This window comes from Girardinichthys multiradiatus, chromosome 23, assembly GCF_021462225.1.
Source record: "Girardinichthys multiradiatus isolate DD_20200921_A chromosome 23, DD_fGirMul_XY1, whole genome shotgun sequence".
Classification (NCBI taxonomy): domain Eukaryota; kingdom Metazoa; phylum Chordata; class Actinopteri; order Cyprinodontiformes; family Goodeidae; genus Girardinichthys; species Girardinichthys multiradiatus.
This window is the reverse complement of record NC_061815.1, coordinates 35,237,318-35,250,757: the sequence shown is the minus strand read 5'-3', so window position 1 is coordinate 35,250,757 and position 13,440 is coordinate 35,237,318. Positions and strand designations below refer to the sequence as shown.

The window sequence follows — 13,440 nt, the reverse complement described above, 5'->3', positions numbered from 1 at the left end:
GGCCTCAACAATCTCCTGGATCAAAGACTACCTGACAAACAGACCACAGTTTGAGACTGAAGGGTTATGAGTCAGCAGCACAGGAGCACCACAGGGGACTGTACTCTCACCATTCCTCTTCACTCTGTACACCTCAGACTTCCAGTACAAGACAGACTCCTGTCATCTGCAGAAATACTCGGATGATTCTGCAGTCGTGGTTTGGATCAGAGATGGACAAGAAGCTGAGTACAGGAAGGTGGTGGACCGCTTTGTGGCATGGTGTGGAAACAATCATCTCATTTTGAACGTGACTAAAACAAAGGAGATGATTGTAGATTTTAAGAGAAACAGGAATAAGTCAAAATATATTTCCATCATGGGAGAAGAAGTGGAGGTGGTGGAGGAGTATAAACGGTGTTCACCTGGACAACAGACTAGAGTGGAGATGCAACTGTGAAGCCATCTATAAGAAGGGACAGAGCAGACTCTACTTCTCGAGGAAGCTTAGGTCCTTTGGTGTTTGCAGTAAGATGCTGCATATCTTCTATAAGTCTGTTGTGGAGAGTGTGATCTCTTCTACCATCATCTGCTGGGGAAGCAGCATCAGAGCCAAGGACTTAAAAAAGCTCAACAAGTTGATAAAGAAGGCTGGTTCTGTTCTGGGGACTCCTTTGGAACCTCTGGAGATCATTGAGGAAAGACTGATTCTTCATAAAATGAAGAACATTATGGAGAACCCTGAGCATCCTCTTCATCAGACTGTCCTACAACAACAGAGTGTCTTCAGTCAGAGGCTTCTTCAGATCTGCTGTAAGATGGAGTGCTACAGGAGATCCTTCCTGCCCACAGCCATCAGCATCTACAACAGCTCTTTGAGGAAACCCTCATAATATGAGCTACAACAACATTTAATTTCCCTTTGGGATTAATAAAGTATTTTTGAATTTGAATTGAATTTGAATATAATTGTTGATTTGTAGCAGTCACATGAGTCATGATCATATGAGGAAGCTCAACATTAACATTGTGACCAAAAAGATTAAGCAACCCAACTGGCTGAGTGAGATATTCAAATATGAGGAAGTTTCTCTGTGTCGGTAATCATTTTTGGACACGTAGTCTATTAGAATCAGCATTTATTGAACCTTTAGCCAAAACTGAAAATGGGATTAGTACTTTCACATGTAGAAAAGTGTGAACCCATGGGGAATTAAAAACGCCTAAATGCTTAAGCAGCGCTATCACAACAGCAGATGGAAAGCTTTGATGCTCGCTGCCTAAAAACCATGGCTTCCTTGCTTTCATTCAGTACATCCATTTAAAAATAATCTATGACTTGCTACTTCACTCCACCATTCTTTCATACATCATGGAGTTCAACTGTAAACCGTACAGTTTCTTATTCATCTCTGAACAACGTCCAGTCTTCTGTAAAGCAACAGAATGCCTATCATTGGATCATCATGTAATGCACACTTCTTGGGATGGTTGTTGATCTCACCTTTGACTTACTGGCAGCAGACTGAGAATACTGATTTGAAAGAAGCAGTTATCCACTGATATCCCAATTAGAGCAATAAACTGCAGATCAGAGGTCAGTTGTAACACTAGTTTTAAAAATAACTATAGCTGCAGTGACTAATGAAATGAAACATATTTCCCCGAATATAACAAGCAAGGCGCACACATTGCTTGTACTGTTCTGCTAACAAAACACAAAGCTGAAGAGTCATAATTGTTATGATTAGCAGTGACAGCACACAATGCTGTTTGCAGCAATGGTAAGCTGTTGGGGGTAACAAAGGGTAAATAAGCTCTGACAGATGACTACTACTGTTAACCCGATTTAAGGCCGAAATCCAAGGCATATAGTGGTGTACTTTAATAGTTGTGTACCATTAAATTAAATTAATATGCTAACATAACCCCCTACTGTTTGATAGTGTTTACTTTGCATCAGAGTGTTAGTCAGAAATTATAACAGTATTGGGAGTGCACCTTTAAGCCTGACCTGAGCAGGTCATGCACATGCTGGAGGGGCCAGGTGGCATGCTTGCCAGTAAAATCATAAACAAAAATATAGTTTAATCATGCAAACAGGGGCTGTTTTGCTGTATAAAACCTTTCCTCCACTAAGTACCTCTTTAATGACAAAAACAACTGCATTTTAATGTTTTAAACATGTTACAAGAATGTTGGGGCAAATGGCAAACCGGTCTCTGCTTGGATAACAAGCACTGTAATCTTCCATTTACTCAGTCTAACTGGCATGAAAGAAAACAAGAATTGCATCTTGGGAAGTCAGTGATAGTATTTTCTCATACTGGCCAATCAGACTGAAGCTAACACAAATGAATGACATTGCAAAATGATTCTTGCATAAGCCAGACTGGCATTACATAGGGGTGTTTTGCTGTTCCATATAAACAGTTTTCTTCTGATAGGTCTGTTTGCTAATATGCAAGATTTCTAGCCCACATTGGATGATTTTTTTAATGGTTATTTTTATTGTTTCAGTAGCAAAATAATTACAGAGGCTATAATAGTTTTGTAACCTCTACTCAGGAAAAAAGGCGTTATTAAAGAACATTTTAAAGAACTGTTGAATAATAAACTGAAACTAAAACAGCTCTTTATTTAGTTTCTGCCTGCACCATGCTCTAGGTAAGGGACTTGGCTTAATGATCTGTCAACAAATGGGTCTAACCTATCAGGTCTTTATGTATCATGGCTTCATAGTAACTAGGGATAGGAATCAAATTACGTCAGTACTACAGAGTAGCAATTCACGTAAAATCAAACCATGGTACCATGTTTTGGTATCTAAACGTATCATTGTGACACTGAGGGAGTGGAAGAGTGGGCATTTTCCATGCCGGACATGAACACAGCATTGCATGCACAAGAGTGTAATGACGTCACTAGCTGAAGGTACCGTCAACAAAGCATGACTGATTGAAAGCGCTAGAAAGCATGGCTCCACTTTCAAAATGCGATGCAAATTACGCTCACTGCAATATTTGTGATGTGAAGTGCAAGGCCAGCGGCGGGAATACTTCTAATCTGAGGAAGCACCTGGTTAAGCACAATAAGCACAAGATTTTTCTCATCAGCCTCAGATATTCCTGATGATGGAAAACAAAAAAAGCGGTGTGCAAAATGTTGATTAATCACAATCCGTACGATCATTGTACTATTCAATAATAATTTAGCAATTAATGTTTTCCTAAACTTGTGCAGCCCTACTTAAAGGAAGATTTTAGCAGATATTTGACAACAAAGCAACATTGATTTTAATGTTATTGTCATTATTCAATCAGTGTGCAACCACATCTTTTATGTGAAGAACCCAAACACGTATCACGCTGTTATTTACAATCATATTCATCAGGGCCATGCATTACAGGATATTCATTGGGTACAATGGGAAAATTACCAAGGTAGGTGATAAGATGCCCGCATGCAGATAATTTAGCCTTCCATGGTACAGCCCAGTAGCACATCAAACGTTAAGTTTCATCACCACTTGAACCTAACAGGGGTGAATGACCTAAATGGGAGACATGGCTCTATGTTTCTGACAGTAGAGCCTTTAACATGGTGACTGTCACATGGAGCTTGGGATTTAGCTTTTGCATGACTTTATATAGAGAAGCTCAGAGAATCTCTATTTTAAACAAAGGAACACGTATATATGAGTGAAGAGCTTACCTGATTTGATTAGTAAAGCCATGATAATTAAAATAAATTCCTACATTAGCTTTCTGCGTTCATATCAACTATGCCACGGGTTTCACACAACCAACAAATAACAGAGGATCAACAATGAGATGGTTTCCAAAGCCACTCCTTTCTTTTCACAGGACAAACTGTCAACATACCAGAGATTAATCGCCTTTACATTCATCTGTCAGCAACAAGTGTAGGTGAGTAAACAATCCACAGTAACACGAGCTATGGTTCCCTTCACTGTGGGTCTACGGCAAGTGGAGACTGAGACCAAGAAACGTTCAAGTAAAATTAGATTCAACCTCACTCTAAAAAACACTGTTACTGTATGATTTCGGTCCAGACTTTGACTGGTGTGCTTCGGATCATTGACCTGCTGCATGACACAAGTACGCTTGTGTCATGCAGCAGGTCAATGATCCGACACAAACACACTGCCCAACATTTTCTTAAGGATTTCACACTAGGCAGCAGAATTTATGATTTGATCAATAGCGGCAAATCCTGCAGCTTGTAAAGAAATACAGCAGGCCTATTACCAAAATATTTGACTGTTGATTCTAAACGCTGTATTAGTTTTATGTCAGCTGTAACAGGACCCACACCTTTTAGAACGTTCCAGTCGGCAGAATATTTTCCCAAACATCTGGTGGATAATTAAGATGTTTTTTTAGAAAAAGGTGAGACTGGCCTTCATGCCATTTTTGGTCACTGGTAGTTTTTGCCTGGGAAAACTCCCTTGGATGTCATTTTTGTAAAATCTCTGATAGTTGAATCATGAACACTGGCCATAACTGAGTGTCTTTAAATACAGTTCTGGGTTCTTCTGTGACCTCCTGGATGAGTCGCTCTTGTGGCAACTCTGGTAAGCAGACCACTTCTGGGAAGGTTCACCTCTGTTCTGTGTTTTATTTATTTGTGGATTATGGCTCTCACCAAGGTTCACTCTAGTCCAGAAGCCATAGAAAAGCCTTTTAAAACCTTTTCATTACTTTATTTCACATCTGTTGCTGAATTTCTTCAGTTCGGGGCATGATGTGTTGATTTGTGTGCTCTTTTAGCCAAACATTTCTTAATTCTACTGGTCTGCCAGGTTTCAGGCAAGGTGTGGCTGGTAGGGCTTGCCCAAACAAAAGGGGCTAATTACAGTTAATTTATGATTTAATAATGGAGGCAGATAGTGTATATTGTTACATAGGGCTAGATTGGTTAGGTTAGTGAATAAATGAAATCCTCATTTGAAACCTGCTATTTATATTTACTTTGTTTCAAAAAGCAAAAAAAGAAGAAAATATAAATATATCGTTTTTAGAGAATAACATTTAAGCCTCTAAATAATAGACTTTTAGAATGTATTTAAAATATGTTTGTTCATAATATATTTCATATCAAATCTATACATGTTTTTAATAAGTTATTTATTGGTTTATATTTACACTTTTGGCCATTGATTGTTTACAGCTAAGACACAGTTTTCATTGCATTAACTGCAGATCTATAAAAGGTCAACAGAAAGCTAATGCAATCTTTAAATCCGTACTTCAGTTCATCATTTGAGTCTACTTCAGTTATTGTCTGTGTTGTTAATATGTGAATTACTTGATCCAGTTCAGTAAATAACTTATATGACCATCACCATGCAGCCTACAGGATACCAAGTGAGCTAAAATACAATACTAATGTAGAAATATTAAAAGCACAGAATTACTGATTATAGTATCCCAGCATACCATCCTAATAGGTGGTTTCTAATCCTCATCACTGAGGCACACTGGCCTGCATATTTTAGCGGTATCCCTGCTCCAGCACCTGACTTCATCTGGTTTGTCTGGGGTGGAGTATAAGCTGTCGAACAGCACCTACAGCGGACACCTGTAAATCTGTCTGCGGAAATAATGCTTTGTACATCTAGATCGACTAAAAATGCACCGTTATCACTGCTTCACAGAGTTGCTAATGAAACAATGAAATAAGTGAGATTCTGCATAAATTGTATTGGAGGTGAGAGTGATCTTATCAGATAGCAATTAACAAACTGACCTCCTATGCAATAGTCCTGAACTCCCCTGAGAACAGCAACAGGATAGATAGGTCAGGCTGAACATCTGCTCTAATACACAAGCGAAGAAAATGAATTCATTTATTTGTGACTGGGAAAGCCCTTCCGGACAGACATTTCAGTTGTATCCAGGCATTAAAAGCTACAGCAAATTGTTCTACTGGCGGATTTAAAATCTAATTTATGTTGCACGGAAGGTCACCAACAAAATAATTTTATTTCCTCTGATTTATCAGTGTCAGATCAAAAATATAGCGCTCCTAACCTTTTTTATGTCAAAATTCCAGCTTTCTCCAAACTCACATTTCCAGCCTTCTCAGTCCTTCTTAGCCAACTTAGTATAAAAGTATAAAAAGAAATGTTTATCATCGGTTTATGGCAGATATTTCTGCAGTAGTCAGTATTTACATATGGAGCAGGGACAGATGAATAGATGAAAAAAAAAGAGCAATGAATGGAAAAATTACAGGATTGTCCAACGCATGGGTGGAGAGAAAGCCTAGAAATACAAGATTTTCCTGTACATGTTTCCGTTATTTAGGGAGTACAAAAATTGTATTTTTTTTCCAACAGAAAAGTTATTAGAAGAGTAAAATTTTGAAACTGAAACCATGCAAAAAAAAAAGAAATTGAAAAGCAAACCTGTCTTCGGTTTCTGTTATGAAGTTAAAAAAAACCCACATATTTACAGTTTTCTTGTGAGGACATTAGTACTGCGTCCTGAGTTTAATGAAGAACAATGACGTGTTTGCAAGTTGTTTTTATGATTATTTCTTGGCCACCGTTGTATTGTAACAGCACAAAGTTGCTGTCTCAAAACAATGCAGCAAAGAGCCTAATTTCAGCACACCAAGTGAGCTGTCCAACATAACATTAACTCTATTCCAAAATATAAAGAGTGCTTCGTGCCTCACGTGCCTGCCAGTGGCTATGATACACTCAGAGTTTTCATCTTTGTTACATTTTAAATGATTAACCTTCTTACCTGACACGATTGCTGCAAAACTTTGTGAACTGCTTCTGATTGAGGTGTATAAGCCGGGCGTCCTCCTGGTCAGCCAATGACGTCTTCTCTGATGTGTCCTCTGTCTTTTCATATCCTGCATAAGACATGAAAGGAGATTTTTATTTAAAGGATAAATAAAATGCCACAAGAACCAACAAAGGTATGGTGAGATGAAAAAGGTGTTTTGAAGTCTTTGTCATGTGTGAAAGGTACCAAAGAAGACTTTGCAGCCTCAGTCAGAGGATGTCTATGGACACTTTAGATGTTGTGATGCTTCAGAGGACAGAGTACATTATAGTATTATACTCTATATATTGGTTTATAGTCAATGACACAAAATAATAAATAATTTTATCCTAATTTTGTGATTTTGTGAGGCTCAACCAAGTGTCAGCTGTTACTGCATCTGTCATGAACTTTTCATCACATTAGCCTGCTATTAAAAGCAGGCTACAGATGATAAAGAAACATTTATAATTACATTTACAGAACACTCACCTAACCTTTGCAGCAATAATCTGACAGCAGTAAAATGTTTAAAACATTATCATAATGGAGTGAGAAGGTGCTTTAGAAAATATTACAGAGGGCAGCCAAATTATGCGGCAGTGGGAGCTAATTTCTTGTAATCTCAACCGTAAAAGTGCTCCTTGGTGCATGAGGATGTTACATAATCACATGGGAAACCATCATTGCATTATATTAACATTGCAACTTTAAATTCGCTGAAAAACAAGACACTTCAATAGTTTTTAGTCCTGAGAAATCTATGTACAGCTAGAAATAAACAAAGGTACAACTAGGTATGCTGAGGATTTAAAAGTTTGTCATCTCATAAATATTTTCTATGGCAGTATGGAGCACAAAGCAGCACATAGCTTCTTACCTTAATCCAAAATATGGTGAAAAAAACTGTGGGTTCTTTAGTTTAACCAATAAAGAAATGCAGTTCAGCCCAAAGTTATTAATATCCCAGACAGATTTAGGTGTTTCAGCCAGGATACTAACTTTCATTTGATAGAGAATCTCTAGAGGGAGTTTAAGATTAGGGTGATGGCAAGGAGGACTTCCAACCTTAAAGACTTAGAGCTCATCACCAAGATAAATTGTCCAGTGGAAACATGAAAAAAATAAAAAGGGTTTAATTCCTTTAATGCCAAAAAGGATTTTTTCTTTGATAACCGACAGTACAAATAATTTTCGAAATGTAAATGAAAGCAGATAAATTATTTTTTTCAGAATGTAAATTTATTTTAAATCTTTTTTTTTTGGTTGAATAAAAACAATTAAACCCAAAATAAGTCAGGGGTATAAATAATTCTGGGCTTAACTGTATATTTTACATAGTAGATGTTCATCTTTTTTTGTTGGATTATGTAGTTTTTGCAGCTTAACTCAGTTTATGGAGCAGGAAAGAGGTAAAAAAAAAAAAGGTTGCTAACCCATATTCTAGCTAATTATGCAGTTAAACCACTATACTGAGCAGATTTTTATTCTACATTTTTGGTTAAGTCACTTTATCCAAATGGAAGTAAATGCTATAGATAGCATTAATATAATTGTCATAATCAAAATATTATAGTATTTATGCAGCGTTAGGAAGAATTGTTGTTTTTTGTATCAAATAAAATCGATTAGATCATGTTTTTTGTGTGTAAAAACCATGAAACAGTGATACAAGTAAATAGATACTGGATCAATCTCCATTAATGCCATAACGTCACACCACAAAATCTGACTTAAAAAGAAAGCCAGTCAGACATATTCCTCAGATTAGGCCATTCATTCACAGCCAGTTCACAGATGCTGTTAGGAATTTCCTGGTTCTCTTAGAGAGCCTAATTAGGCCCGGACTAATTCAGATCCCTTAGGTCACCTCACTTTTTGATCAGTTAGCTCCAATAAAAGGGGATACATAAGTACTGTAAATAAATAAAGTAATAAAAACTCAGGACGTCTCTAAGGGAAACGTTTAACATTAACATTGTCCGTCTGTTTCAAGGGGCCTAATAAGAAAAGCGGTGCAGGACTAAGAATAGCAATGTGTTTAAGTCATGGTCACCTAAATTTAGCCCAAAGGCATTATGGAATACCATGGAGAGAATGTGGTCGGCCTGGCAGATCGTTCCTTGTGTACCTCAGCTGATCTCTTACATTCTTACCTTTACAGACCACCCATTAAACTAGCACTCTGGTTAACTTAAACATGTTAAAAAGGCCAACGTTTCAGTGACCACCGTCTTACAATCAGAGGGATGTTTGTCACTGGAAATGTGTGATTAACGCTGGGAATTTCCTGTCCAGTGCGACATCCTGCTGCAGAGATTGTATCAGAGAAGTTTAGCTGCTGGTATGATGATGATTCAAAACTTCAATAACAAAGTAAAATAAATAAATGACAAAATTGCTTTTATTACTTAGCATTTGAATTATTTTTAGTGAAAATGTGTTTTATAGCTATTTTGTTTTGCTCCCCAAAAGAAAAATATAGATTTTACTGTTTTTACCCCCCAACTCTTTCTTACTTCCAAAGAAAGTACTTTTCAAAAAAAAAATGTCTCTGCCAGAAACAACCATCTTTTCATGGAAAACCCTCTCCTTGGGTGGATAAAATTCCTCCTCCATCTCTAAAATCACAAGGCACTGATCGGCTCCCAGCCTCCCACTGAGGTCAACAAAGTGGGATGCTCTGCTAGCAAGGACAATGCAACTGAGGCACGACGGGGGCTGCGGAGACGGCTATGCAAGTAGTGTAAAGCAATTTTTTTATTGGCAAGGAGCCAATCAAAAATTGGCAAGGGTCTTACTTTGCAAGGAAGGCTAACACAAGATCAGCAGACTCTGTTCTGCAGGTTATTATTCTCATGCAGGCTAAGGATAGGAGGGGCATCAATGAAAAGCCTACTTGATGCAGAGCAGGACAGCCTATATAATGTATAAAAATCAAGCAATGTTTAAACTTAGAAGGTCTTCAACTTCTTTAAGGTTTAGAAAGAAATTTACTTAAAACGTTCTTCATGTAGACCCCCTAAAGACTGAATGCATTCTTGTTAACAAAACAGAATGACATGTTTTTAATACTAAGTCATTTGATAAAACTTTCCTGTAGTTTTGGGCGATCTTTGTATGACAGACCAACACACAGCAGTGCGTAATTGTGATGGGGAGTAAATGTCACAGTATTCAAAATGTTTACAGATAAAAATGTGAAAAGTATGGCTTGCATTTTTTTCAACTCATTTTATTCCAAGAGCCCTAAAATAAAATCTATTGCAATTAATTGCCTCCATAGAGGCAATCAAACTAGTAATTACAGTACACCTGTGTATAATTTTTAATCAGATTTAGATAACATTAATCAGCAAAGGGTTGTTATAATCCAAAAAAATGGAAAGAGTTTGACATAGCTGCAAACCTACTAAGACATGGCTGTCCACCTAAATTGACAGGCTAGGGAGTGAAAACATTAATCAGAGAAGCAGCCAAGAGTCCCACAGCAACTCTGGAGAAGCTGCAGAGATTCACAACTGTGAGAATCTGTTTATAAGACACCCTGAATCCTGGCCTTAAGGAAAAAAATGGCAAGAATAAGTCATTGTTATTAGAAAGCCATAATAAATCATATTTGTAGTTTGCCAGAAGCTATGTGGAGGTACAGCAACATGGGGAAGATGCTGATGTCAGATGAGACAGAAACTGAACTTTTGGCCAACATGGAAAGCGCCACCTGTGGCGAAATTGAGCACTGCACATCACCTCGTACATACCATCCCCAAGATGAACTGCTGAAGTGGCAGCATAATTTCTTCTTCTGATTCATGATTAACACTTAAATCAAGCTATGCCTGATGTTCACTCTTGCCCTTTCTGCTTCTTAATAGTTACAGGAGTTCAGTTGTAACTGAGCTCCAATGAATAAGCAATGGAACCGAAAAGTAGTCAGCCTAGATCACATTAAAACTGAAAATGATACATTGTGACAGAAAGTGTTCTGCCTATTTAAAAAGGAGGGTCCACTAGTGTAAAAATTTACTTTTCATCATATTTTCATGGATATGTACCAAGAGGAGACCCAGAAAAGCCCCACACAAACTCTAGTCAAGGGAGTATTTCCTGATATAAAGTTGCATGCATGTTATCAAAATGGTGATAACCACATGCTAACTTGTAGTGTTGTTGCTAGACATGGGTTTAAGCGGTTATAGATTGGCTTCTATGACTACAAAAATAGAAAACGAGTTTAAAAAGAAAAAAGTGTCATGTGAGTGCAGAAAGATGGCTTCAACAACAACAGACTGCAGAGTGGTGAGATGCTGTAACCAGAGACACTACATAATATGCCCCAGCTGTAACCCTAGCTTGCTCTGCAGTATTACCCTGCATGTCATGTCAAGGAAACAAGGTGGAAGACTGACACTGCCTTTAAAGTCCAGCTTTCCACTTTCACCGCTCTGTGCTTTCCTTCACTTTCTCACCTTACCTTTATCACTTTCCAACTCATGTTAAGTATACCCCACATCTCAAATTCCAGTCAGTTGTTATTTTAATGGCCCAGGTAGCTTAGCATACCAGGAAGTAACTGATAAATCTAATCCCGAAATTTTCTCTTCTCGGCATGTGTTCTATGGTTAAAAATAAATTGGCCCTGGTAGTCATTTGGTCATGAGGAAAACACTGGGTGGTTATCCTGACCTTGTTATGCAAGATGTCAGATAAACAAAGGTGGTTTAGTGTGGTGGCAAAATGGTGTCAGCACAGCAGAAGCAGAGTAAAATGTTGTGTGTCTCTTTTGCTCATGCAGGGACACCTACAGTATAACAAGAATGAATTTCATCAACAAATGTGTCTTAATGGGAGGCAGAAAGTGTGCATTTAAGTAAAATGAAATCAAAGATCCTTTTGGGGTCCTATAACAAGCACTGGATAATATTGTTTAGCCATCGTCTTTTAAGGTATGACGCAAACAAGTTATTTCATTAAAAGAGCAAACCAAAAAAAATACATATTATTAATAACACTTGAGAGCAGGAAAAGACAGCACCTATTACTGCAAAATGAGGCCACTGTGAAGAAACAGCCCATATGGCTGAATATATGTGACTGATGCTGTACCTCTGTTGTGAATGAGCCTTCGCAGCAGGAGAAGGCTACTGGGATAGACCAGGTGCTGCAATGCACCAGTTGCTGCTTGTACTCTTATTTAACTTAGTCACCCCCCTTCTCCCCCACTTCTCATTTTCGCAGCTATGGAACAAGTTGAGTACACAATTTGAGTAAAAATCTGTTTCAAATATGTAAATAGTTTGTTGGTCTATATGAAACCAAATTAGCTGGTATAGTGAGTGAACAACACTTTAACTTAATATTTCTATGTTCTATAAGGCACATGTATATATGTATAATAATAAACTGGGAAGAACGTCAATAGGAAACAGGTAGGAAGGCAAAAATTCACCTTACAATTTTTAAAAGGTTATTCAGCTGGAAAGTTTATATTTTGTTAGCTGAAGGTTACTAGTCCTGCAGACATTTTATTCTTTTCAGGTGAGTTGACTAATTTGTTTTTAAATGCATCAGGATCTAGAGAAATGACTTAATCACTGAAGTCTGAGGAAGCACAGAAATGTAAGAAGCTATTTAAAAAGAAACCATTTTCTACAACATGCCTGCTGCTCATTCAGGCTTATCGTGACAGACAGAGAGGGCAAGACGCACAGTAGATAACAGGAAGGCTTAACTGAGTAAAGCAAAGTTGCTTTCTAATCCTTTTGACTTTTCAATTCCTTGTCTGTCATTGAACATGCTGGATTTAGAAATGTTGGCAATTGTGGAAATCTCAGTGCTACTATAAGGATCAAACCTATCTAAGGTATACACACAGAGACTGTAGTTTCAAGAGAGCAGATGACTAAACGTCAGTTTGTTTGTTTTTTGCTTGCTGGAGAGAACAAAGAGAAAATGAACAGGATGTAAGACAGATGACGTTTTAGCCGTGGTCCTACTGGACTTGTTAGTAAAAATAAATCATCTCTTTTGTTCTGTACTGTGATATTTTTTTTGCTTGGCTTTCAAAAATACTTTCTGCTGACTTGTAGTATGTCACTACTGTAAAATATGAAATGCAGATTTGACTGCACATATACTGAATATGCACTCTGAATTAAAAAACATATTGCATTTTTTGTTATGTATGTTGTGTGTGTGTTTGTTCATCACTAACAAATATAGTATTGTTTCAGATCCCTACCTTGTTCCTCAACATCATTTGTGGCTTGCGGTGGTGACTTTGCCAACTTCCTCTGGCTGATAAAAAAATGTCTTGCATGATTTTCCATAGGAAGTGCTCATTAGATTTGTGATTACAAAAGCGGCGCTACATCTCAGAGTAGAAGCAGAGCTCCATGGAAGAAAATACCAAATTCACTAGTGTTGCTAAAAAAGGAAAGAAAAAAGAAAATAAGGTTTCTGCAGCATCTCCTGTAAGCTGAAGGGTCACTCTAATCGGCAACTACAGCAAGAGTAGAACTAAGTCAGGAGCCACTATAACAACCAACCTGAGGTGCAGAACAAGGACTAAGTTTAGCAAACCACAGCGCAAGACTGGAGGTGGAGTCAGTCTGCAGGAGGACGGACTAATTGTTTAGACAGCAAACATACAGCTTGG

The 13,440-nt window shown here is 37.7% G+C and overlaps 1 protein-coding gene across 1 annotated transcript in view; it reads right to left on the bottom strand.

Annotated features, from left to right (window-relative positions):
* The window catches only part of atp8a1 (ATPase phospholipid transporting 8A1), a 114,498-nt gene extending 101,278 nt beyond the window's left edge, over window positions 1–13,220 (bottom strand). Inside the window, exons 1-2 of the mRNA XM_047353416.1 lie at window positions 13,024–13,220; window positions 6,756–6,870 (exon numbers count right to left, since the gene is read on the bottom strand). Coding sequence (XP_047209372.1) covers window positions 6,756–6,870; window positions 13,024–13,111 — 203 coding nt within the window. The 5' untranslated portion in view covers window positions 13,112–13,220. The remainder of the gene's footprint in view (window positions 1–6,755; window positions 6,871–13,023) is intronic.
* Between the last annotated feature and the right edge of the window lie 220 nt (window positions 13,221–13,440).